Here is a 26306-nt window from a genome sequence, read left to right as displayed (position 1 = left end):
ACTGCCTTTCTCTGAGCTTCAGTTTCCTCTCCTCTAAATTAGAGATCCTTAAGAATTGTAGGAAACTGCCCATTGCAGCCTTTCTGGGGTAGTGGAAAATTGGAGGCAACCTGGAGACCCATCACCAGGGGAATGGATAAGAAAAATGTGATACATGTAGAAGATGGACCACTAGAATGAATTAGATCTACATACAGCAACAAGGCTGGATCTTTATAAAACAGAATGCTGAGTGAAAAGAGAAACAGAACAAGATTTAAAGTACAATACTGTTTATGTAAATTAAAACACATAACAATACCATATATTTTTCACAGATACACATATATGTAAACAAATACATGAACGGTGAATTGGAAGGACATACATTAAATACACAAGAGTGGGTGTCTATGTGGGAGGGGGGATTGGATCAGGGATGAGTGATGAAAGGGATGAAACAAAACAAAAGAATAAAAGGGACTCACATGGACCAACGATGATATAGTGTGCCAAGAACTGAGGAGTATGGTCAACTCAATTCTGTGCACCTGAGAGAATAAGTAAATAAAGTATTTGAGTGCCCAGGTAGCAGGCTAGCTGGGTAGACTCCCAGGCTTGGCTTTCTTTATTCACCCCTAACATCCCTCCTCTGAATTTAGTCAAAGGTTACCAAAGTCCCAGCTGTATACAGTGGACTCTTCAGAAGGGCTCCCATCCCAGACTGAGCAGCCCCTCCAGAAGCCATTACTTTGTAGGGAGCATTTTCTAACCCCATTAGTTCACCCTCAAGTTTAATCCCCAATTCCCAGTCCCTATTTTCCATTGCAGTCCACTTTCAGGAACACTTCATTTGTGTTTTTGAGAGGAGACTGACCATGGAGTTGGAATGGTACCTGGGGGTTCCAGGCTTTGGGAAGAGATGGAGTTCTCAAGTATCCTGCCCCTGCTCCATGTTCACAGCCTGGGCCAAAGGAGGAAGATTTATGAAATGGGAGTCTACCCTCTTGCTGCATACATATGTACAGTTTTAAAATTCTATTCTCTGACCACTCAACCTCCTGCTGCAGGGACATACTCTAGTTTGTCTCCTTTCAGTTAGGTGCATATGTGTACGTGTGTGTGTTTGTGCCATATGTCTCCACATACAGGCATTTGCTCACATGTGTGCACCAGGCAGTGCTGCCTCCCCACACAGAGTCACACACAGTCTCACTTGACCATACCTCCCCACATGTGGTTATGCAGACAGGACACACACACACACACACACACACACACACACACACACAGAGTCAGAAAGAGAAAACATCCAATATAGCATTGTTCTTTTCAGTTTTCCATTTACAAAATCCAATGGTGAATCCAGGCAGTTAGAAAAAAGAAATGGAGGAAAACCTTCCAGAATATACCCTATCTACTCCCACCCCTGTGGTCCCCCCACCCCACTCCCTGGGAAAGGCACCCCCATCACTATACTGAGAGAACATGTACCCACCCCCACACCCACTCAGCCACTCTGGCCTGCCTTTCCAGGGCTGCTCCACAGCCAGGCTCATTAATGTCTCTCCTGCCTAGAGTGCCCTCCCCATTCCTCTTGGATCAAGGCTTCCCCAGTGCTGGGACTGTCTTGGGGGTAGGGAGGGAGCTTAGGACAAGGGCTTCTATCAGAAAGGGAAAAGGGTGTGGATAAATACAGATCTCTCCCTCCCCCAGGAAATGAGAGGGGGACAAAGAATCTGGGCAAGACCAGGCAAAGGAATGCCAGCTTGGCTCACCAGTTCCATAAGAACTGGCCATGATGTGAGTCCAGGGTGGACTCTGCCCTGGGAGGGAGGCTTGGGCTCTCCCACCTGAAGAATCTGGCTGTAGTCTGCTCCACTTTGGGTGGAAGGAAAAAAGGGGAGAAGGGCTGTTCAGGGGAAGGAATCTGGGCGCTGAGGGCCCAGAAGGCCAAGGGCTACCAAGAGGGGCAAGGCCCCTGAGGCTTCAAGGGGACAAAAAGAGGTCAGATAGGAATGGACTCAAGTCCACAATGCCTTGGAGCTTATACCATTATGCGTTATACCAAGGCCACCCCCAACTTTTCATCTTCAGGATAATAGTATGAACCCAGGAGACAATTCTGGGATTGAGTTCGGCTCTGACCCCAGGTGCTCGTTTCCAGTTACTCTGGGGAGTTTGGCTTTCTCCCTACACTTCCCTGGGGGAATGCTCCTGCCCAGGGCACCCACATCAGCCCTAGTGGAGCTGGAGTGGATTTCCATCCTCAGGAAGAAGAGTTGGGGGCTGGGGATCCAGGAGGCAGCTTGAAAGAATGCAGCCAAGCTCAGATCTCTTCAACTCGAGGCGTGCAGCTCACAACCCATTCTTCACCTAGCCTGAGCCCATTCCAAGGGTCCTTCTCCCTCCCCTCCTGGCTTCTTGAACAGATGCTCAAGAAACACTCAGGAGGTCTGGACATGGTGGGGAGGGAGAGGAAACCAGGTTTGGGACAAGGGTTAGCTTAAAACAACAATTGCACACAACGCAGCCATTAAACATCCCCGCTCCCTGGGGACCCAGAACCCCCTTTGATCCCTGTTGTCAGCAGATGAATTTCTCCCTAAAATCCAGGTCTTGCTAAAGGACTTGGAAGGAGAGGGTGCATGGGAGCAGAGGGGGCAATAAGAGCTCTGGAAGTCTATTTTACAGGACAAATTTCCCCCTTCTGGACAATGTCAGAAGGAGAGACATTAAAGCAAGAAAGCCTATCTCCTCAGCTGTTAGTAGAAAAACCTGCATTTTCAGTCTTACTTTCTTTTTCTGAATTGTCACTTCTGAGAGAGAGAGGAAAAGAGAGAGGAGAGAGAGAGGAAATGATAGAGATTGTAGAAGTGGAGAATGAGGCAGCAGAGACAGGCTCCACAGAATTAGAAACACCTCTTTCCCAGTCCCCCACCCCGGTCTCCAACCCTGGGGAGGTGTTGGCAAAGGTGCCTAGATTCCGGGTGGTTCCAGGGGCTGGGGCTGGAGCTCAGAAAGAAAGGCTCCTGTAGGAGGCCCACCCTTCCCTTATTGTTGGCCCCAGCAAGGTAGCCATGACCTCCCTGCCTGTCTGCCTACCCGCCTGCTTCACATGACACAGTAGGGTTCTCTGGGAGCCGGGGCACCTCCTGTGCCCCAGCAGGGGGCGTGAGTCCTCAGGCACTTCTTGAGGTCCTTGTTGAGCAAGAAGCAGACTATCGGGTTGACGGCAGCCTGGGCGAAGCTCATCCAAACAGCGGTGGCCAGGTAACGGTGGGGCACGGCACAGGCTTTCACAAACACTCGCCAGTAGCAGGCCACGATGTAGGGTGACCAGAGGAGCAAGAAGAGCAGTGTGATCGCGTAGAACATACGGCCCAGCTGCTTTTCACCCTTGACCTCGTCCATGCCCAGCAGGCGCCGGCTAGCTGCGTGCCCATTCTGCCTGATACCCAGCAGGGTTGGTGGCATGGGCCCACGGCCAAACCCAGCGATCCAGTTGGCAGCAGCCTGGCCGGTGGCCCCAGGACCGTGGAATGTCCAGTTCTGGCTAATGGCTGGCACCATCTGCACTGGCTTCATCTTGCGGTGACGATACTCGAAGAGGAGCAGCTTGCCATAGACAGCATGTGTGGCTGCCATGAGCACAGCCAACATAAGCATGAAGCCCAGCGTGTCATTGGCCTTGAAGTAGCGATGCTCAAAGATGCACTGGTCCTCCTCACGGATAAACTTGTAGGTGCCCACATCAAAGACAGGTGGGAAGGCCATGGCCACAGACAGGGTCCAGGCCATGCAGATGACAGCTGCGCATGTCCAGAGTGTCATGCGCTTGGCGTAGAAGCGGTGGTGGGCGATGGCCATGTAGCGGGTGACGCTGATGCAGAACAGCATGAAGGCCGCATGGAAGCAAAAGAGCACAGCCATAAAGGCCACAATCTTGCAGCTGAGAGCACTGAAGGTCCATGAGGAGCCGTGGCGCACAGAAGCCAGCACAAAGGGGAAGCAGACGGCAGAGCGTATGCCGTCAGCCAGGCACAGGTCCAGCAGAAAGTAATAAGGAGCCTTGTGCAGGGCACGCTCCTTGAGCACCAGCAGGGACAAGATGGCATTGCCCGCCAGGCTTACGCACATGATCAGTCCCAACAGTACCAGCTTCACATAAGCTGATGCTGATGGTGGGGATAGTGCGCCGCTCACCTCTTGGGGCTCTCCAGTAGTGTTGGCCATACTGAAGGGGCAGGGGCTGCTCCCAGCCTTACAGGATCAGCCAGTCCGGTATTTGATGGGCCCTGGGGGACTCCATCAGTTGTCCTGTTGGGCTGCACCTGCAAATAGGGATAATGGGGAAGAGACAGACAGACAGAGATAGAGAGATGAGGGCAGGAGAGAGACAGAGAGAAAAACACAGAGGCACAGAGACAGAGCGAGAAAGGATAGAACAAAGAGAAAATGGTGACAAAGACATAAATAGATGCAAATTGAGACAGCAATGGGAGGGTGAGAGTGAGAAGACATAAGAAGAAACAGAACCAGAGAGACAGGGAAAGAGGGAAAGGAGAGATAGAGATAGAAATGGAGAGAGAGAGAGAGAGAGAGCGAGAGAGAAACACAAGAAAAAGAGACAGTGAGAAACAGGTGGAAAGGAGAGGTGAGGAAGAAACAGAAAGGGCAGTGTTAGTGGGTCTACATGGCCTCCAAACTTACTCCCTGGCTGGTGTCAGGTCCTGCCCCTGGCCCACTGCTGCTCCTACCCCTTCCTTGCTGGGCGGGGGGTGCTTCACCTCTCTGGCTTGTCCTCGGTTACCTGTTTCGTCCATTGGTGGTTCTGTGGGGCGGGGGTGTTGGTGCAGCTCTCCTCCCCCTTTGCAAGGCCCTAAGGTTATGTTCCTCAAACTATTTTTGACCTCTACCCATAGTAAGACATACATTTTACATCACAACCCGGTACACACACATGTGTGCACACAGAGCTGAACCAAAAGTTTCAGAAAACGGTACTGATCCTATATGTCACATACCCCATTAGTTCTACTCTATTTCATGACTTTTTGTGTATGTTGGTAGCCACTCATTAAATAGGCTTTTTTTTATATATTCATGATCAGGAATGTGGTTAGCATGATCGAGGAAGAGTGGGAAGACCAGTGTGGTTGGAACAGGGCAGGCAAGGGAGACAGTGGTAGAAAGTGAGATCACAGAGGTGTCTGAGGTGTTTGGGGCCAGATTATATAGGGAGGACTTAGGTTTTTATTTTAAGTCAGGTGGGGAGTATTGTGAATCTAAAGATGTGGGTATGCTTGTGTGCTTTCATTCATTGAAAAACGATTTATTGAGCATCTATTGTATGACAGGCACTGGGAGTACAGCTGTGAGTCAGATGGACAAGTGTCCCTGCCCTTATGAAGCTGATATTCTAGATAATAAAGAAGATACATAATTGAAGTATAGTAGGTCAGATGATGGTAAGTTCCTTAAAAGAAAAGTAAAGGAGGGAAAGGGGATAGGAAGTGCTAGGGGTGGGGGAGGTATGCTTTTGGATGAAATGGAGAGCAAAGGCTTCACGGAGGTGTCATCTAAGCAAAGACTTAAAAGGGGCAAGAGAGTGAGCCATGTGGGTATTGGATGGAAGAGAAGTCCAGGCAGAGGGAACAGCCAGTGCAAAGGCCCTGAGGTGGGATTACATGTGGTATATTTGGGGAAGAGTAAGGAGGCCACTGTGCTTGGAACAGAGTGAGCGATCAGAAAGTAGTAGGAGGTGAAGTCAGAAAAGTGGTGAGGCCAGATCACGTAGGCCATCGTGAGGACCTTGACTTTTACTCTGAGTGATATGGGAGGCATGGGAACAAAAGCAAGATGTGATGACTCAGGATTGCACAGCATCCCCCGTGCTGCTGGGAGGAGCACACACCATGTGGGGCAAAGGTGGAACTGGGGAGAGTACACAGGAGGCTCCTGCAGTAATTCAGGTGAGAAATGATAGCACTCCATGCCCCTTGCCCTGCTTTATTTTTCTTTCTAGAATTTATCTCTTCTAGCGCACTATATAACTTACTTTCAAAATTCAGTTTATTATCCACCTCTCCCTGTTAGAAGAAAAGCTCCACAAGGGCAGGGATTAGAGATTCACATGCTCTTCTCCAGAAGAGCAGTACATAGCACATGGTAGACCCTCAGTTAAAGGCTTTCAAATCAGTTAATTGGCTGAGGGACTAAATGGGCTGGTGGCTCAGGGACGGCTGACTGAAGGCACCCAGATAGGATAAGCTGAAAGAGCACTTTGGCCAATACAGGGGTGGGAGGGCATGGGCAAAGCTTGCGTGGGGGTGGGGGGCAGGGGGGAGCAGGGAGACTCCTGGTGTGTGCGAGCTGGGGGCAGGGGGAGAGGGAGTGTTATAAGGTAATATGGTAGGTGCCAGAGGGAAGGTAGCAAGGCAACCTGGGAAGAAGCTGAGGAAGCTCAGAACTACTGTTGGGGCTGGGATGGGCTGGAGGTTGGGGGCTACAGGGCTGAATGGAACCTCTCTACCCTCCCCTCCCGGGAAAAAAGTCACCCCTCTGTACTGTTTCCCAGCTCACTCCAACCTGGCCTGCCACAGCCACCTTGGGCCAAGCTTTTTTGATGACACCCCAAAGTCTCAGACATGGTGCCAATAGGCCATGAGAAGGTGCCAGGGCAGGGGCTTGGGAGAAATGGATTTGGTGGACCCCCTCTCAGCCGCTCAAAGCCTGATAGCTCCCACAGAACTGTGGACTAGCTGACAACTGAGTGTGTGTAAATGTGCACAAACATACACACACACACTCCTTAGCCTTGAGGGGAAGCAGGGGGAAAGCATTAAAGACAGAAAGAGATTGAATGTAGAAGAGAGACACACAGAAAGTGACAGAGGAGAGAGGTTTGTGTGTGTGAGAGGGACAGAGACATATGAGGGAGAAGGGGAGAAATAAACAGAGAAAGGGGAGCGAGCCTTACACACAAACAGGAAGAGATAGAAATAGAGACAGAAAGGGGAAGAAGAGTGAGAAAAAAGACACAAAGACACACACAGAAACAGAGACAGTACAAGAGACAGAAAAGGAAGAGAAAAAGAGGCAGGAAAATAGAGAATGAAAGATAGAGTGAGAAAGAGGGAGAGAAAGAAAAATGAGAGAGACAAAAGGAGATAGGGAAGGAGGGAGAGAGAAAGAGAGACAGAGAGATAAGAGAGAAATGCCAGGAAAGAGAGAGAACAATATAGAGACATAGAGACAGGGGTTGAGACAGAGACAGAGATAGAGATAGAAGCAGAAACAAAGATGGAGATAGAGAGAGGGAGACACAGAAACACACTAAGATTGAGAAGGTGGATACTTTGTAGTCCAGAGTCTCAGTGAAAACAAAAACAAACGCTAAAATGAAACAACACAAAACAATAGCAGCAAACAAACAAAACCCTAGTGTTGCCTAGAAAGCTGGGGCGATTCTACAGGTGAGGAGAGGTTTCTTCTGAGCAGACTGGCAGCCACAGCCTGGACCCATCCTGGGCTAAAAACAGTGCATGCACACAAACACATTCGCACCTGCTCGTGCCCAGACACCCTCAGAAAGTTACACAGACACCTACACACACGCTCACACGGACACATAGCCTACTGCTATGGAGACCTACAGACAGCAACCAGCTCACACATACGGACCTTGCCCCTCCCATACTCGCACACAGTACATCTGATGCTGCCTCCTTCCCACAGGCAGTGAATACCCCTGTCTAAACACCAGTGCTCCGTCTTCAACAAAGGCATTACTGCCCCCTAGGGGACATTTTGGAAATTTGTAAGAGCATTTTTGGTGGCCACAATGCTGACGTGTAGGATGTCCTTCCAACATTTAGGGGTCCAGACAAGGATGCTGGCCATCCAGTGATCTATGGGGCAGTCCCACACAGCCAGCATACATCCTGAATCCCCTAGACTTTATACTTGTAATGAGCTGAACCTTGAATCTAACTGTATTTCACATATAAATACAAAATCCCCCTAATTTAATATACCCTAAATTCTCCAGGAATATAGCTGTCAAGTAAATCCAGAGGTGACTGCACTTTGTTTTGGGGAGCACTTTCTTTGAGTTGTTCACTATTTCAGAATATCTCACCCCTAGGCCTTTGCCTGTCATTTTCCTGCACTTTGGGCATGGGGCAGCCTCTGAGTTTTCCCCTCCCAAACCCATGTTTACTCACAAGATGTTACAAGCCTCTAACTACCTTACTGAATTTCCTGGGGAGTGCCATGCCCAAACACTTACATATTGAAATACAAATTATTTTCTTATAAATTACTTCCCTTTTACTTATTTATTTGTATTAGTTAATACAATATGCATATTGCATAAAATACTATATGGATTTTCTTTTGAAATTATATGTGCAGAGACTATATTATCTAAGAACTTCATGTCCATATAGTAAAGGGGTGTTACAAAATACGTGTTACATACAAGAGAGTGTTAGGTATGAGAGGGCTGAGAATTGCTCATATACACAGATACACACACACCCGCACACACACACGTGCAATGGCCCATAAACCCACAATTATAACTCCCCTAACACACACACACACACACACACACACACACACACACACGTGCAATGGCCCATAAACCCACAATTATAACTCCCCTAACACACACACACACACACACACACACACACACACAGATGAACATTCAAATCCCGACAGATAGATACACATATGCAAACCCATTCACACATTGTTCAAATCCTCTCACACACTCAAACTTTTGTGACACAGGCATGTATACAGTGGCATTCCTATATCATCACATACAAACACTGTTACACATGTTAACATTCAAAGTCATTTACATATGCCACCATACTCACATGCACTTGAACCCTCCCACATGCATACACACATATAAACACACACAGGCATGTACACACAGACAGAATCCCCCTTAAATATCCACAGAAATATTTGCATAGAGAAAAAAATAGACAAGCAAAAAACTGCTCATATATACACACATGTACATACTCTAACACACTCTAACACACAGAGGCCGATTGATCCAAACCCTTTCACACAGATTAGGCATACTCACCAAAACAGACATGTACATCTTGGCACATGTACACACAGCTACCCATTCATGTACACTCTCACTAATGCAGAGAAGTATACCAGCTCCAACACACACACACACACACACACACACTCCTCTTTGCAATATGCAACCACAACCAACCACAAAGAGAAAAACCACCCGTGTATACAAACACACTCTTGCACACCCAGGGATGTGTACACACACAAGCATGCTCACATTACTTGATATATATACCCTGCAACAGATGTACACCCAGAGAAAACCCACACATGTTTCCTTCAGACACAGGTGGAAACATTAGCAGAGCTACTTGGCTGGTGGGTACCTGCCACAGCAGGGAGCCAGAGCAAGAAGCCCTCTAGAGGTTCAAAGCGAAATTGTAAATGTTTGGATCGCTTCCTATTGAAACATCCCAGATAATCTGATTATTACTTTGATTGCCACCCTGGTTCATCGGTGAGGTTTTTTGGTTTGGCCTATACATGTACAGCGTTTTTTCTTTCTTTTTAATTTGGCCTCATTTATTTTTCCACAACTTTTTTTCTACAAAAATAGTTGTATGATTGTTGCTGTTATTATTATTATTATATAGTATAAGGTATTCCTAAGGGAATATAATTGTTTTTGTTAATTGCCTTGATTGCTGCTTCTTCATAAACTTTTTTTCCCTTCTAGAACATTTCAGATATAAAAACATAGAAAGAATCCTGTAATGAACTTCAGTGCACCCATCACCCAGATTCACCAATGATCAACTCTCAGGGTCTTGTTTTGCCTATAAACTCATCCATTTCCAGAGTACTCTGAAGCATATCTATCATACCATTCATCCATAAGTATTTCTAAAAGGACTCTTAAAAACATTACAACAATATAATTTTTATTATCTCTTGGTTCATGTACTGACTTACTTGTGACTGGTTTTTAATATTAAAAGTTAGCCAAATCTGATTCTTGGTGGGATTTCATAATTAATTATTACCTTTTGCTTTTAGGTAAAAATATTTGTCAATAAATAAATAAAGACCAACTGCAGTTGAGTTGAATTGATTCATTAAAGGGAAAGCAAGGCCTTTATTCAAGGGTTTGTTTCCAGAGTGCTGCTCTTTTAACAGCGCAAAAGACCTCAAGTTTCTCTTTTAAAAAAATAGGTTTTCAGGGGCGCTTTGAGTGGTTCAGGCTGAGCGTCTGACTTCGGCTGAGGTCATCATCTCATGGATTGTGGGTTTGAGCCCCGTGTTGGGCTCTGAGCTGTCTGCACAGAGCCCAGAACCTGCTTCAGATTCTGTGTCTCCCTCTCTCTCTCTCTGCCCTTCCCCCGCTCATACTCTGCATATGTGTCTCTCTCTCTCAAAAAATAAACATTAAAAATTTTAAAAAAGATTTAAAAAATAGGTTTTCAGAAGTCACAAAGATCTGATGGCCCCTTCAATACTTTATATTCAAGTAGATTTAATTTTTAAGATACTTCTTTTCCCATCAAAATGGACTTTTTGATTAAAGCTGGAAAATCAGGAGACTCACAAGACAAACACAGTCTTCCCTCAAAAAAATCTAGGCTGTCCCTAATTTGAGCAGTTTAATGAGGATTGTTTCAAATTTGGATTCAGCTGCCAAATAAACCCTCTCTAGGGAGGCAAACCATAAGAGACTCTTAAAACAGTGAGAATAAACTAAGAGTTGATGGGGAGTGGGAGGGAGGGGAAAGTGGGTGATGGGCATTGAGAAGGGCACCTGTTGGGATGAGCACTGGGTGTTGTATGGAAACCAATTTGACAATAAATTTCATATTAAAAAACAAAACAAAACAAATAAGCCCTCTCTTCCTCAACCTAATTGTCCGATTTGTGTGGGAAAGTTATCAAAAGAAACTTCATTTCTCAGTAGGGTATGTCAGTCAACTGGCCACAAAACACAGAGAAATATTTGGAGTTTTTAAAGCATCTCAAAGTGCAAATTAAGAAACCTGGCTCTTTTATGGGATGGGTTATAACATCCTTAGATAGAGCTCAACCAGCTAGTGACAGGGTTGCAGGATTAACAGGTAAATCTAAGGTGCTCCTCTCAGTAGAATCTCACATGTTAGCAATCTGCCAGAAAATTGTCCACACCACATTTGGGACCAATGAGGTAAAAAGAATAAGAAAGGGGTCATTTTCAATTATTGCTATTAGGAGATATAGTGATGGTGGGTCAAAGGACATTGAAATGACACTAACCCAGAAGATTGTTGAATCAAAAGTGTTTTTCATTTTACATTGAGGAGTCTCTAGATGTTGATTAATTGTGCTCAGTTCATAGTACTAGTCAGAAAACCTGAAGAGAAATGCAAGAAGCACCAAAATAAACTAAGGTTGAAATATTCAAAGTGATACATGAGTATTTTGAAATACTGTGGAAACTCTACATTAGTCCATAAACTGATGCTGCTGAGATGGCATGAAATTTGCACTGGGAATTTGTTCTGAAAATGCTGAGATTCATGCACCAAGGAGCACCCCCCTATCAAAGTTTGCCTGTAGGTCTGATTTCCACAGTAAATGATGGTAGGTGGGTTTGATTAAATCCAAAGCACTACCCACCTGTGTGTTGGGTTTCTGTGAAGTTTTGATACCAGTACATTTATCTCTATTGTTCTAAACCTAAGTGTATAAGGATTTTGTAAAAGATTTATGAGCTAAAAGAAAATTTTCAGCATTTTTTTGTGAATGATTCTCATTTGCCGATTTGATGCTTACTTGTTCCAAGACAGCATGATATTGGCACAAAAACAGACACATAGACCAATGGAATAGAATAGGGACTCCATAATTGGACCCACAAAAGTATGGCCAACTAATCTTTGACAAAGCAGGAAAGAATATCCAATGGAAAAAAGACAGTCTCTTTAACAAATGGTGCGGGGAGAGCTGGAGAGCAACATGCAGAAGGTTGAAACTAGACCACTTTCTCACACCATTCACAAAAATAAACTCAAAATGGATAAAGGACCTGAATGTGAGACAGGAAACCATCAAAACCCTAGAGGAGAAAGCAGGAAAAAAAACCCTCCGACCTCAGCCGCAGCAATTTCTTACTTGACACATCCCCAAAGGCAAGGGAATTAAAAGCAAAAATGAACTACTGGGACCTCATCAAGATAAAAAGCTTCTGCAATGCAAAGGAAACAATCAACAAAACTAAAAGGCAACCAACGGAATGGGAAAAGATATTTGCAAATGACATATCAGACAAAGGGCTAGTATCCAAAATCTATAAAGAGCTCACCAAACTCCACACCCGAAAAACAAATAACCCAGTGAAGAAATGGGCAGAAAACATGAATAGACACTTCTCTAAAGAAGACATCCGGATGGCCAACAGGCACATGAAAAGATGCTCAACGTCGCTCCTCATCAGGGAAATACAAATCAAAACCACACTCAGATATCACCTCACACCAGTCAGAGTGGCCAAAATGAACAAATCAGGAGACTATAGATGCTGGAGAGGATGTGGAGAAACGGGAACCCTCTTGCACTGTTGGTGGGAATGCAAATTGGTGCAGCTGCTCTGGAAAGCAGTGTGGAGGTTCCTCAGAAAATTAAAAATAGACCTACCCTATGACCCAGCAATAGCACTGCTAGGAATTTATCCAAGGGATACAGGAGTACTGATGCATAGGGGCACTTGTACCCCAATGTTTATAGCAGCACTCTCAACAATAGCCAAATTATGGAAAGAGCCTAAATGTCCATCAACTGATGAATGGATAAAGAAACTGTGGTTTATATACACAATGGAATACTACGTGGCAATGAGAAAAAAAGCATAAGAGACTCTTAAAAACTGAGAACAAACTGAGGGTTGATGGGGGGTGGGAGGGAGGGGAGGGTGGGTGATGGGTATTGAGGAGGGCACCTTTTGGGATGAGCACTGGGTGTTGTATGGAAACCAATTTGACAATAAATTTCATATATTAAAAAATAAAAAATTAAAAAAAATAAAACTTTTTCTTTTGACCCACCAAAAAAAAAAAACAAAAACAAAAAAAACAAAAACAAAACAAAAAAAAAAAACAAAAACCAAATAATCCAGTGAAGAAATGGGCAGAAAACATGAATAGACACTTCTCTGAAGGAGACATCCAGATGGCCAACAGGCACATGAAAAGATGCTCAACATCGCTCCTCATCAGGGAAATACAAATCAAAACCACACTCAGATATCACCTCACGCCAGTCAGAGTGGCTAAAATGAACAAATCAGGAGACTATAGATGCTGGCGAGGATGTAGAGAAATGGAAACTCTCTTGCACTGTTGGTGGGAATGCAAACTGGTACAGCCGCTCTGGAAAACAGTGTGGAGGTTCCTCAAAAAATTAAAAAGAGACCTACCCTATGACCCAGCAATAGCACTGCTAGGAATTTACCCAAGGGCTACAGGAGTGCTGATGCACAGGGGCACTGTACCCCAATGTTTATAGCAGCACTTTCAACAATAGCTAAATTATGGAAAGAGCCTAAATGTCCATCAATTGATAAATGGATAAAGAAATTGTGGTTTATATACACAATGGAATACTACGTGGCAATGAGAAAGAATGAAATCTGGCCTTTTGTAGCAATGTGGATGGAACTGGAGAGTGTTATGCTAAGTGAAATAAGTCATACAGAGAAAGACAGATACCATATGTTTTCACTCCTATGTGGATCCTGAGAAAGTTAACAGAAGACCATGGCGGGGGGGGAAGGAAAAAAGAGTTAGGGAGAGAGCCAAACCATAAGAGACTTAAAAACAGAATAAACTGAGGGTTGATGGGGAGTGGTAGGGAGGGGAGGGTGGGTGATGGGCATTGAGGAGGGCACCTGTTGGGAGGAACACTGGGAAACCAATTTGAAACCAACTTGAAAATAAATTTCATATTAAAAATATATATATATATATATATGAAAGTATACTGTTAAGGTTTATGGATTCAAAGCCAAACTTCAACTTAGAAGAAGTGAGGTCATGTGTGGTTCCCTGGGTGATATTTAGTTGGTGTTATTAAGTTGAATATTAAAGACTTATTAAGATGAGTAGAGCAATGTCTGTGTCTCCTTAGGGTAAAAGCTTCTTCAATTATTTTGAAATACTCAAAATGAAAATTTTTTGTTGGATTCAAAATCCATGTGCATTTTTTTTATTTTAGAGAGAGAGCGCACGCAAGTTGGGGAGAGGGGCAGAGGGAGAGAGATAGAATCTTAAGCAGGCTCCATGCTCAACCTGGAGCCCCATACAGGGCTGCATCCCACGACCCTGGGATCATGACCTAAGCTGAAATCAAGAATTGGATGCTCAGGAGCCCCTGGGTAGCTCAGTCGGTTGAGCGACCCACTCTTGATTTCAGCTCAGGTGTTGATTTCACGGTTCCTGGGATTGAGCCCCACATCAGGGCAGAGCCTGCTTGGGATTCTCTCTCTGCCTCTCTCTCTGCCCCTCCCCCACAATGCACATTTGCACTTGTGCGTGCTCTCTCTCAAAATAAATAAACTTAAAAAAAGAGACGCTCAACCAACTGAGCCACTCAGGTGCCCCTAATGTGCATTCATTACAAGAGTTTCAGCATCACATTTGATTGAAAGAAAAGAAAGAGGTGTTAGATTTAAAGAAGGTTCCTACCTTTGAAGTACAAAATTCAAAGACTATAATTATCCAAGTTCTGATTATTGAGGAGAAAGAGGCTTTAACCAGTAAAAAACAAAAAACAATGATCATTTGCTGCCACCTACACATGCAAGCAATTTCCTGTTGATGGTGACTACCAAGAGACAGAAGAGATTATTAGCTATTTCAGCAGAGAACCTGGGTAACCTGGGTCTCTCTGCCTGGCCATGGCAAAAACAAGTGAGTTAGAAAGGGAGGTGAAACAGGCACAAACAAGCAGTTAGTTGTTGCATTTCTTAAGAAAGGTTGGTAAGGTGTGAAAGCTTCAGAGAAACCAAAATGGTACCTGATGACCCCAGAGCTGATGCCTTTAAGGTGAGCTTTGATGACCCACAGAATCATGCAGCTATGTTTCACACATTCAAGCTAATTACTGAAGACATCAGGGCAAACTGTGCCTGCACAACCTCCATGGAATAGATCTTACCTTCAACAATAGGCTTTCCAAGACCACGAAGTGGCAGGTCATGATATAAGTTTATATCCATGTCAGAACTACTAATGGTTACTTGTTTCGTTTGTTTTGTTTGCGTTTTTATCAAGAAACATGATTACTTGATGTAGAAGATCTATGCTCAGCACAAACTGATTTACCAAATCATGATGAAAATGTCCATAAATGAGTCAGATTACCATAAAATAAATAAAAGCAGTCATGATCAAAGGCTCAGAGGTGGGCATGAATGTTGACCACCGCAAATATGCATGAGTGAATAAAAGTTATATTTCTAGAAGTGAGCTCGTGTGCTGTGAAAAATTCCTGAAAAGATGTCATTTGAATTCAATATTTAATAACTCCCTCAAAAATTTGCATTTTTGTTATCCTTATCACAATTTGTGTAACATAAATAAAATCTATGGAATTTCTTTTCACCAAACCCCAGTACCCCTAAATCCTCTTCAGTTTACTCCAATGTGTCATATGGATAGTCCCCTTCTCCACGTGCCAGGTTGGGCATGCCCTAAGACATTCACATCTAGTCACAATGCATAGACCCACTAGCACACATGGACAGATATGTGCACACAGGCACATGTGTACATGGAGATTCAAATTTGCACTCACATCCAGACTTACATCAGCTGATAAGCACAATCAGGTGCATTTGTATATGTACACACACACACACACACACACACACACACACACACACCTCCTCTTCTACACAGAAAGTTAGGCATGTGTGTAGGTACCCATCTAACAGCAAATCATGCAAAGATATAAAAAAACACACAAACATACACGTACACACATACACACAGATAACTACCCTTCAACAGAAATGGAGGCCTAGGCAGAGAAAAATTCACCATACACATGGGCACATGCAGACACATACACATACAAACCAAATCATATGGGCCTACATGCTTTCAGATACAATCATGCATATGCATAGACATAAGAACTGGCATTCAGACACAGGTTAAGTCCTATTCACATCCTATAGATCCAGGCCCTCCCCTACCCCCAGGATCTTACATTAAGAGATTAAAATCCACTGTTTTATACAAACCTTGCCCTGGTACACATACATTATACACACAGTAGAGACACTCTCACACATACAGGCACATTGCTCAGATTCACTGCTACACACACAGAGGCAGGCATATACAGAGCAATGCAGACTCACACACACACAGCCATGTAGCCACCGATGCTTATAAACACAGCCAGACACAAACCCTCAGATGCACACACCCATTCACACCTATGCATTCACTTATACAACACAAATACATACATCCTATTACATGGCCATATGGGCACAAATCCTTTATACACACATATCATCATATATAAACCTGGATACTAACCTTCCTACATGTATAGGCACAACAGAGATTCACACGTACACATTTACATCCTGACTAGTACAAACCTGTTTACGTATTCAGATAAAAACACACACAGGGCACCTGGGTGGTTCAGTCAGTTAAGCATCCCACTTCGGCTCAGCTCATGATCTCACAGTTTGAGTTCAAGCCCCACATCAGGCTCTGCGCTGACAGTGTGGAGACTACTTGGGATTCTCTCTCTCTCCCTCTCTCTCTCTGCCCCTCCTCCACTTGTGCTCTCTCTCTCTCTCTTAAAATAAATAAACTTTAAAATACACATACACATGCTCATATATGCAGCATACCAGCATTGCAGGTAACACCTGAACTCACATGGACACACATCATCACAGATACAGATATATGCATTCATTCACCCAGATGTACACTGGGAAATACACATGCATGGCCAAACCCCTTCCATTGACCTCCTAGACACACACTTCCTTTCTCATATGCTTATGGTTTTATATACACAATGGGACACATATAAATATAAAGCCAGTTTTATGTACAAACACATTCTCACATACACACAGGATCCACTCACTCTCTTACACATACACATGAACACAAATAATGTAGGAAATATGCACATAGAAACTACTCCATTGCACTTGCTGATGGGCACATACTGTTACTTACACACCAGGCACATACAATAATTATAGTACTATGTAACACCTGATACAGCACAGAGGACTCATTATGTGCCAGGCACTGTCCTAAGCACTTTTCAAATATTAACTCATCTGATCCTCACCCTATGAGATAGATACTATTATTACCCCTACTTTACAAATACGAAACTGGGGCTTAGTTGAGATTAGGTGACTTGCCCAAAGCCCCACAGCTAATAAATGACAGAACCAGGATGCAAATCTAGAGCCTACCTCCAGAGACCCTGCGGATCTAACTTACTCACAGGGAGAAACACACTCACCTCACACACACATACAGATACACACCACTCTAGCACAAACACATGCACACACAAGCCACGTACCAACATATGTGGGTACCAATAGCCACACACATGTAAGCACATACATACTCACATTTACACTCTACCAGAGGCATATATGCCCTAGGAAATATATACACATTCCCACACATACCCACAATCACACACCCCACCCAGACACACCCACACTATCAAACACACAAAACACCCTGTTATACCACCTACACACCATCTGGACAAATCCACACTCACATGCAGATACACCAACATTCTCAGATATGTTCCCCGCCCAAATACACGCAAACACTCTCACACACACTATCCAGATATACCCACATGCCCACACCCCCACCCAGATACACTCACACACCCCACCCAGATTCACCTATATCCTCTCGTTCACATACCACCCAGATATACCCTATCCATCTCTCATATACCAGCCAGAGAGAAGCTCACACTCCTTTACTTAGATACACACACAACCACACCCCAACACAGATACGTGCACACTCTCTTTCTTATACACACCATTCAGACGCACCCACTTTCACACAGATACCCAATACTGATACAGCCACATTCTCTCACACACATCCCATCTAAACACACCCATCCTCATACACACCCACCTCAAACACACCTACATTCCACAGGCACTCCACCCAACAACAGCCACACTTCTGCAAACTCCCAACTCAGTACACCCACACTCTCATGTGCAACATTCAAATATACTCAAATCCATAGACACTCCCAACCTAGAGCCCTCATATTTGACCCAGGCACACCTACTATCTTCTTCACACATGGTATCAAGGCACACACCCACAATGACACACACACCATTCACAGACACTACACTTACACACAGCCAACCCAGATACTCACACTCACAAATTCCCAGCCTAAGTACGTTCACACACACAGCACCTACACATTATCCAGAGACACCTGCTCACACACAAATCTTATACGTATACACCCATTATTTTCTCATGTTCTCTCCCTCTTTCTCTCTCTCTCACACACACCAAATAGATCCACTCACAAAGCCCCACCCAGATACATCCACCCCCTGATACATATGTATACACCATCCAGATTCATCACAAGTGGACCATCGAGATTGTCTCTCTCTCTCTCTCTCTCTCACACACACACACACACACACACACACACACAACTAGATACATTCCACTACAATCTAGACACGTCTGCATTCACACACGCACACACACACACACACACACACACACACACACACACACATCCCACCCAGATATATTCAACTCTTACACGTGCCATCCAGGTATACCATCTCAGACACTCCACTACCCAGATACATCCATACTTTCATCCCCTCCACACCAGTCAGATGCACTAACACTCCAAACGCACTTTCCACCCAGATATGCCCCCCCAAACTCTCTTACACACCCCATCCAGTTATACCCACACTCACACACGTCCAAGTACATCCATACCCAGATACACAACCAAAGCTCTTACAACACACCACCTAGAGATACTACACACTCCACCACCCTGTGGTGCTTTCACCCACCCACACACCTGTGCTTTCACCCACCCACCATTTAGGTACACTCATATTCAAACACACTCCACCCAAACTATACCCACACACTATCTAACACAGAGCCCAAATGTACCACTATGCTCTCTCTCACACACCATCCAGATATACCCACATCTCACACACACAACATCCAGACACACCCACTCACACTCCCCAACCCAGGTAAACCCAAACACTTACAACCCATCCAGATACACCTACACATTTCTCCCACCAGATACTTCCATACTGTCATATCCCTACCATACTCAGAAACACCTGCATACTCTTTTACACATACACACAATCCAGATTCCCCTCTATTCATCACCATCATCCAGAATACCCACACTCCACACATACAATGCAGATATACCCATACTCTCTCTCACACACTATACACACATCTCATCCACATACACTCCCACACACCAACCATAGATACTTCCCAATTATATGTATACTCACATACACCCCCATCATCACCCAGATGTGCCCAAATTCTCCCCCCACACACATACACACCATCTAGATATATTCCATCGCACACTTCCATTGCCTAATAGACTTGTATGCTCACCCACCTACACACTATCCAGATATACCCATATTTAAATGCTCCTACCCCAATACACCCATACTCCTTCATGCACAGTCTACCCAGAAACACCCACACTTTCACAGATACATCTACACTATAAAACACATACATCATCCAAACACCCCCTCACTCTCTTGCACCAGCCAGATACACCCGTACACACATACTCCTCGAAAACACACATCCTCACACATATTCCCACTCCCACTCATACCATACCCAATACATATCATACCACCCCCATACCCAAACTCTCACCCATACCATCCTCCACCCAAACAGGCTGATGTTCTCATAACACCTCACAAACACACCATCTACATAAACCCACACTCACACTCACCCCTCCCAAATACAGCCAAATTTCTCACATACATATTTTTCCCAGAAACACCCAGAGTCTCTTACATACACAGAACCCAGATCCCTTCTCTCTCTCCCTCTTTCTTTTTCATTCTCTTACCAAATATACTACCTTCTACACACACACACACACACACACACACACACACACACCACTCTACCTAGATATACCTTTACTTATACATACACATTGACATCTAGATTTCTGCCTTGATGGCATAATTTGGGTGCTCTCTGCGAAAACCATTTACCAACCTTAGACACTACACAATGCCATTTTGTTCTGGGCCTTCAATGGTGGGGGGATGGGAAGGGAGGTCTTTGTGTTTCAAGAAATCCTTTTCTAAAAGGTCACAAGGTCCCCTTTCCTAAGAGGACTTCAGTCCTTAGGAGGACATCAGCCATGATTGGTTCCCACATCTTGAGTGTGAATGATGACAGGAATTATCCTGAGACACCTCCCCCCCACAAAAACCCAGCATATGGTCAAGGCCAAAGAGGCCCCAGAAGAGGGTCATGGATTGCTTAGGTGTTATAGCTTGCCATCCTGTAGGATGTCTACACAGAGCCAGCTATGGTCTAGCAGGGTGCCACTGACTCTTAGACATGCGCATAAACACATGCTGGGGTGTACACACAGCATCACACAGACTCTTAAGTACCCTCCTTTATCACTCTTTCAGTGATTAGGCCTATCTGGGTAAGCCCAAGGCCAAATCTCTCTCACACACACATACCATCAGACAGGCACATGCACAAATACCTACACTTATCCCTACACATAGGCACACTCGCATTGCTCTTGGTCCCACATGTGCATTTCCATTTACTCTCAAAGACAGGCATACATGCATGGCATATATTTCCATGACATAACACCCATGAAGGACATACATTCACTTACAAACACATGTGTACACACAGGCATACTTTCACATGTCCACAGATGGACACACTCTACATCATACCCAGCGAGACAATGAAGAAACATGACACACAGAAGTGAGCTCCCAAATATATATACACACACACACCCAGACATGACCACATAAGCATTTTCACACATGAGGGTTCACTCAAGCATTCACATGAGGGTGTACTCACACATAAACACCCAGATGTGCACATGCTTGTCAGTGAGATGATGTATTCACATACAGACATTCTAACACACATAGACATATACACACAACTGGGCATGTATGCCCGTGAGCATATTCACATATACATAGACATGTACATCATTCATTCTTATATGCACACAACCAGACACAGAGACACAAATGTACTTACAAAATACACTCACACAATCACAATAAGATATGTACACCATGTACATTCCCACATGTTTATACACCCATATGAGAAGCTATGCAAACAAAAGAAGATCCATTTATACTTATATTCTTAGACAGACTTGGACACAAAGGTCTGTTCACACACATGTGCACATGGAAGAACAGTCAGATATTCTTACATGCTTGTATATCTGCACAAGAAGAACTGATAACACTTTTCACACACAAGCTCAAACATATTTATAGACCAAGAGGGTGTGCACATACATTCACTTACACTGTTCTAGAACATATGTTCCAGAATAAACACAAATACACATACACAAATAATTAGAACTACACAAAGTCATACATCCATATACCTGTACAGACTGGCACACACAGGCATATTCACACAAACACACTTAGAGGTGGCAAATATACAGACATGTTCACTCAAATGCACACACAGCCATATGTTCACAGGTAGTAGCATATACTCACACATATACACTCCCAGTCACTCACAGGCACATCCATACTCACGCAGTCACACTTGCACTCAGAAATTCAAACAAAACACATATTGAGATATGTGCACCAAGTATTATGAAATGTAGTTACTCATGCATACCACAATCAGACTCGCATTCACACATAACAGTGTACCCACAAACACACATAGACATGTACACAAATACATTCATTCACTTATGCACATAGCCTTTTGTGCATATACACACAGGCACAGACCTCCCCCCACCACAGCCATACCCATATACATGATCAAATGTGTACACATGGGGATACCCACAATATATTTTCATGCACAAAACATGTATTCACACACTCCCCTCTACCCACACAATTAGTTCTTTTACTCATGTGATCATCTACACTAACATTCCCCTAATCAGATGTGGACCCACAGGCCTGTCTACAGACAATATGTACTCAAAACACACACACAGACATACACATAATCCAAAATGCTGGAGAATCCACATGGGCATTAACACACAGACCAACTCATATATATACATGACAGATACACCCACACAGAGGCGTGTTCACACATAAATACTCTCCCATACATGCATGGACACACACACACATGCCCGTATACTCATAAACACACCGTTTAGATATACCTACACTCATATGCACACATAGGCACACACACCAATATACACAGATACAGCTAGACATTCACCTAATTCGGTATGCATACCCAGGCATTCTGAAACCCTCATACTCATATGCATATAATTAGACATGTACATTCAAAGACAAATTGATACCACAAACATACACAACTAGACATTCAACAGGCCTGTTGGCTCACAGAAACATTCTCACTCAGCCTCATAATCAAACATGCCCATTTGCTCACCCAGACCTGCAAAGTCATACCCACTCCCCTGTACACACACAAGCCTACCCAGACATTCACACACTTGCACATACCATCATGTGGCCTGCTCACATACAGGCTCACATATATCCACAATGCCCATGAACAGATACACAGACACACAGACTGCACACAGTTACACATACATACCCACTCTCAGATCCAGATGCCTCTAAACCACAGTCTGGGTACTCTCTCTTCCAAATTCTTCTTCAGAAAAGTCTACTCCATACCCTAAAGCCCCACCCCTCCCTACCCTCACCATGGGGTCTTCTGGGTCTCAGACTTTCCCCCCCTCCTACTCCTCCCCTGGCCTTAAAGACCTTCCTCCAGCCACCCACCCCTCACGCAATGTCCCACCACATCTCTATGCCCAGAAACCAGCCAGGAGACCCCACTGTCCCCCTCCAACCCAGTCTAGGCTCTAGACTAGGGTCCCTGGGACCCGTCCCCCACAGGTCTAGCTGCTGCATGGGCCACACCCCAGTTCTACCTGAAGCCCTGCCATCTCAGAAGCTTCAGCCTTGTCTCCAGGCCCTGCCAACCACTGACCACAGGCCAAACTCTTGCCAAGTCTCCCCTCAACAGGGAGATGCCTACATCACCAGGGCCAGGAATGCTGCAGGCTGCAAGCCAGGCCTCTGCTAGCTCATGGGGGCTCAAGCCTGTGTGTGTGTGTGTGTGTGTGTGTGTGTGTGTGTGTGTGTCTGTGTGCGCACACACACGCACGCGCGTGCAAGGGGGCAAGTGCAGGGAAAGGAGACTGGAGTGGAGTAGGGGTGGAAGGCTCTGCCCATAGCCACCACTCATCACTCCCTACAAAGAAAGAGTGACAACACTGAGCTGCTCCTGCCTCCCCTCCACTTCCCAACCCCCATTTGCCTACCTGCTGTCCTCCCTAGATCTCTGCCAAGACCCTGGAGAAGAGGGGCCAGTCCCTCCTCCAAATAATCATTAACAATATTAATCATGAATAATCAGCGATATTGACCATGAGCTTTGCTGATACTGCTTCAGGGCCACTTCTATACACATCCTTTATTTGCATGCACCAACTCATCTAGTCACTACACACACCCATGATGGGAGGGTCACCAGTCTCTTTGGCAGATGAAAAAACTGAGGTTCAATAAGTGGCACACTTTCACTACAGTTGCAGAGCTAGTAGTTGGGGGAAGTGTCCCTGGAGAATCCATGTTCTTCATGCACTAGGCTTCCCTGCCCCTTCAGACATAGGGACCACCGGCCACACTGTGCACAAGACCATAAGATCTGGGGGTCCCAGATACAACACGGGCATCTGAAGCAGAGATAGCCTTGGGTGAAGGCTGGGGCCCACACTGTGGCCCCTGCAGGTTGTGTGGCATGGTCCTTGCCCCCACAGAGCCACCAGGCAGCCTAGGGCCTGGACGTGCTTCCCACCCCCACCTCACTTTCCCTACCAGCTAGGAATCACAGCAATATCTTCAGTGGTGAGTGAGCAAAAGTCTGTGCTACCTGTGGGGAGAGACTGGGGAAAGTAGAAAGGAAGGAAAGCCCGGAGAGAGGAAAGAAGGAAAGGAGGGGGGGCGGTGGTCTGGGCTGGGATCAGCTTCTCTGTCATGTCTACCCACCTGCCTGTTCACACACACAGACAGAAATGCACACACCCTGCATGCAGGCTAAGGAACCTGGAGGAGAGTGGAGGAGGAGGGAGAGGGAGATGGAGAGGGAGAGGAGGCAGCCGCAGGAGGCTGAGCCTGCCCAGGGTGCAGGCATTGAGGAGAGCACTGCCAGGTTCCCAGGCATGCCTTCCACAGCTAGCACACAAGGGGACATTAACACAGCCTCATGCCCCAAAGCGACCATCATGATAAAAACAGACCCCATGTGGGGAGTGGGGAAACAGGTGGTAGTTCCCTTTCTCATGGGACATTTGGGATTGGGGAAGATGGAGATGGCTAGAGGACTCTCCAGGCTTGGGTGTCCAAGTAGTCCTCGTGATGGAACGGGGATGGGGGCGGGGGAGACACACTAACAGAGTCAGAGAGAGAGACAGAGAGCATGGCAGTGATGGAGACTCTGAAATATGTGTGGGGAGACAGAAGAGAAGTCTCAGCCCCTCATCCTTGCTGGAGGGATGCTGACTACTTACCTGGGCTCTCTCAGCAGGGCTGTCTTGGAATCCAGGGAGGGGGCTCAAGTTGTCTCACCCAGGATAAATCACAGCCCAGGCCACATGGTGGGACCCTCAGATGTGTCCTCAGTGATGTGGCGGCCAGTGACACCCCTGCTTCTGTTGCCGTGGATACAGCGGCTGGGCTGGTCTAAAACGCAGACATCAGGGGAAGCAGGCACCGAAGGGGTGCACTGGGCAGGGCTGGGGGCATTAGGGAACACCAAGTGGGCAGCACACAGCCTTGGGGTGCCCAGCCAGCTGGCAGGTGAAGGTCCAGGCAGGTGCTTCCCCCACTACACATTCCCACCCCCATCTTCATGCCACCTCCAAGCTGGGAGGGGGACCAGCGCTGGCCCCTGCTACCCGTCTGCCCGCCTGGCTGCCGGTCCCCCCCTCCCCCCACCCCGTCTGCCTGCTGGCCGCCGCCTTTTGTCCTCAGAAGACACGGTCCCCGCGGGGCCTCTGCCAAGCTTCTAGCAGATGCTCAGGGGCCGGGGCTCCTCTCTGGGAGTACTCTGGCCATGGCCTGGGAGAGCCCCAGGTTGGGGGGCTCTCGTCCAGGCTCACCCCGCTCCACAGGCCTGGCGGGGATGGGGAAGAGGTGCAGGTCCACAGCCAGAGGCAGCAGCAGAGGTGGTGTTGGGGAGGGGATGGACGCCAGAAAGAGGGGGTGGGGTGGAGAGAGAGGCTGGCCAGATAGCTGTGTCCCGGGTTTTAGATCCGGGTTGAGGAGAGTGGCTCAGAGCATCCAAGGGGGGGGGGGTCCTGATGCAAAACGGGGGCACCACGGGCCTGCCGGAGGGATGCTCCTGACTTGGCAACCACCCCAGCTCACACAGATCCGGGTCCCAAGATGTTGGGGACACTCGGCCTGGATGAGACATCAGCGGGGAGCCCAGGGCTTTAAGCTGGACCCCATCCGGCCTGTCTGTCCCCCCTCTCCTCGATTTGCACGGTCCCTGCCTCAGGGGCGGGCGGGGGAGGAAGGCAGGCAGGGAGGGAGCGGGAAGGAAGGAGGGAGGCTGAGCAGGCAGGGAGACTCCCAGCCGCCAGCCTGGTCCTCCCTGGGGCGGGGCGGGGCGCGGTGGGGGCTGGAGAGGCTGGGGAGCTGCAGGCTGCTGGCTGGCGGACTAGGTGGGGACGCTGGCATGGCAGCTGTGCTGCCCGGACAATAGCTGGCTAGGGAAGTCAGACTCCGGCTTTTCTGAGATGCTTGAGGGAGGCAGGCGTGGACGTGGGGAGAGGCGGCCAAAGGGCTGCTGAGAGAGCAACTCACCTGGGCTACAAGTGCAGAGGAGGCAAGGGTAGGGGTCCGGGGT

The 26306-nt window shown here is 46.2% G+C and overlaps 1 protein-coding gene across 2 annotated transcripts; it reads right to left on the bottom strand.

Moving 5' to 3' along the window:
- Positions 1-255: 255 nt before the first annotated feature.
- GPR173 (G protein-coupled receptor 173) lies at positions 256-25880 on the bottom strand. 2 transcript variants are annotated; one of them, XM_045472101.1, is made up of 2 exons: positions 24964-25880; positions 256-6798 (listed from the first exon to the last, which is right to left on the bottom strand). In XM_045472101.1, exon 2 carries the CDS (start codon positions 4213-4215, stop codon positions 3094-3096), a length of 1122 nt encoding a protein of 373 aa, XP_045328057.1. In that variant the 5' UTR covers positions 4216-6798; positions 24964-25880; the 3' UTR covers positions 256-3093. The 2 variants fall into 2 exon arrangements, with proteins under 2 accessions (XP_045328057.1, XP_045328056.1); XM_045472100.1 differs by having other exon boundaries at positions 256-4313.
- Between the last annotated feature and the right edge of the window lie 426 nt (positions 25881-26306).

The sequence above is a fragment of the Leopardus geoffroyi genome, chromosome X, assembly GCF_018350155.1.
Source record: "Leopardus geoffroyi isolate Oge1 chromosome X, O.geoffroyi_Oge1_pat1.0, whole genome shotgun sequence".
Lineage (NCBI taxonomy): Eukaryota > Metazoa > Chordata > Mammalia > Carnivora > Felidae > Leopardus > Leopardus geoffroyi.
This window is presented reverse-complemented; position numbering and strand designations above follow the sequence as displayed.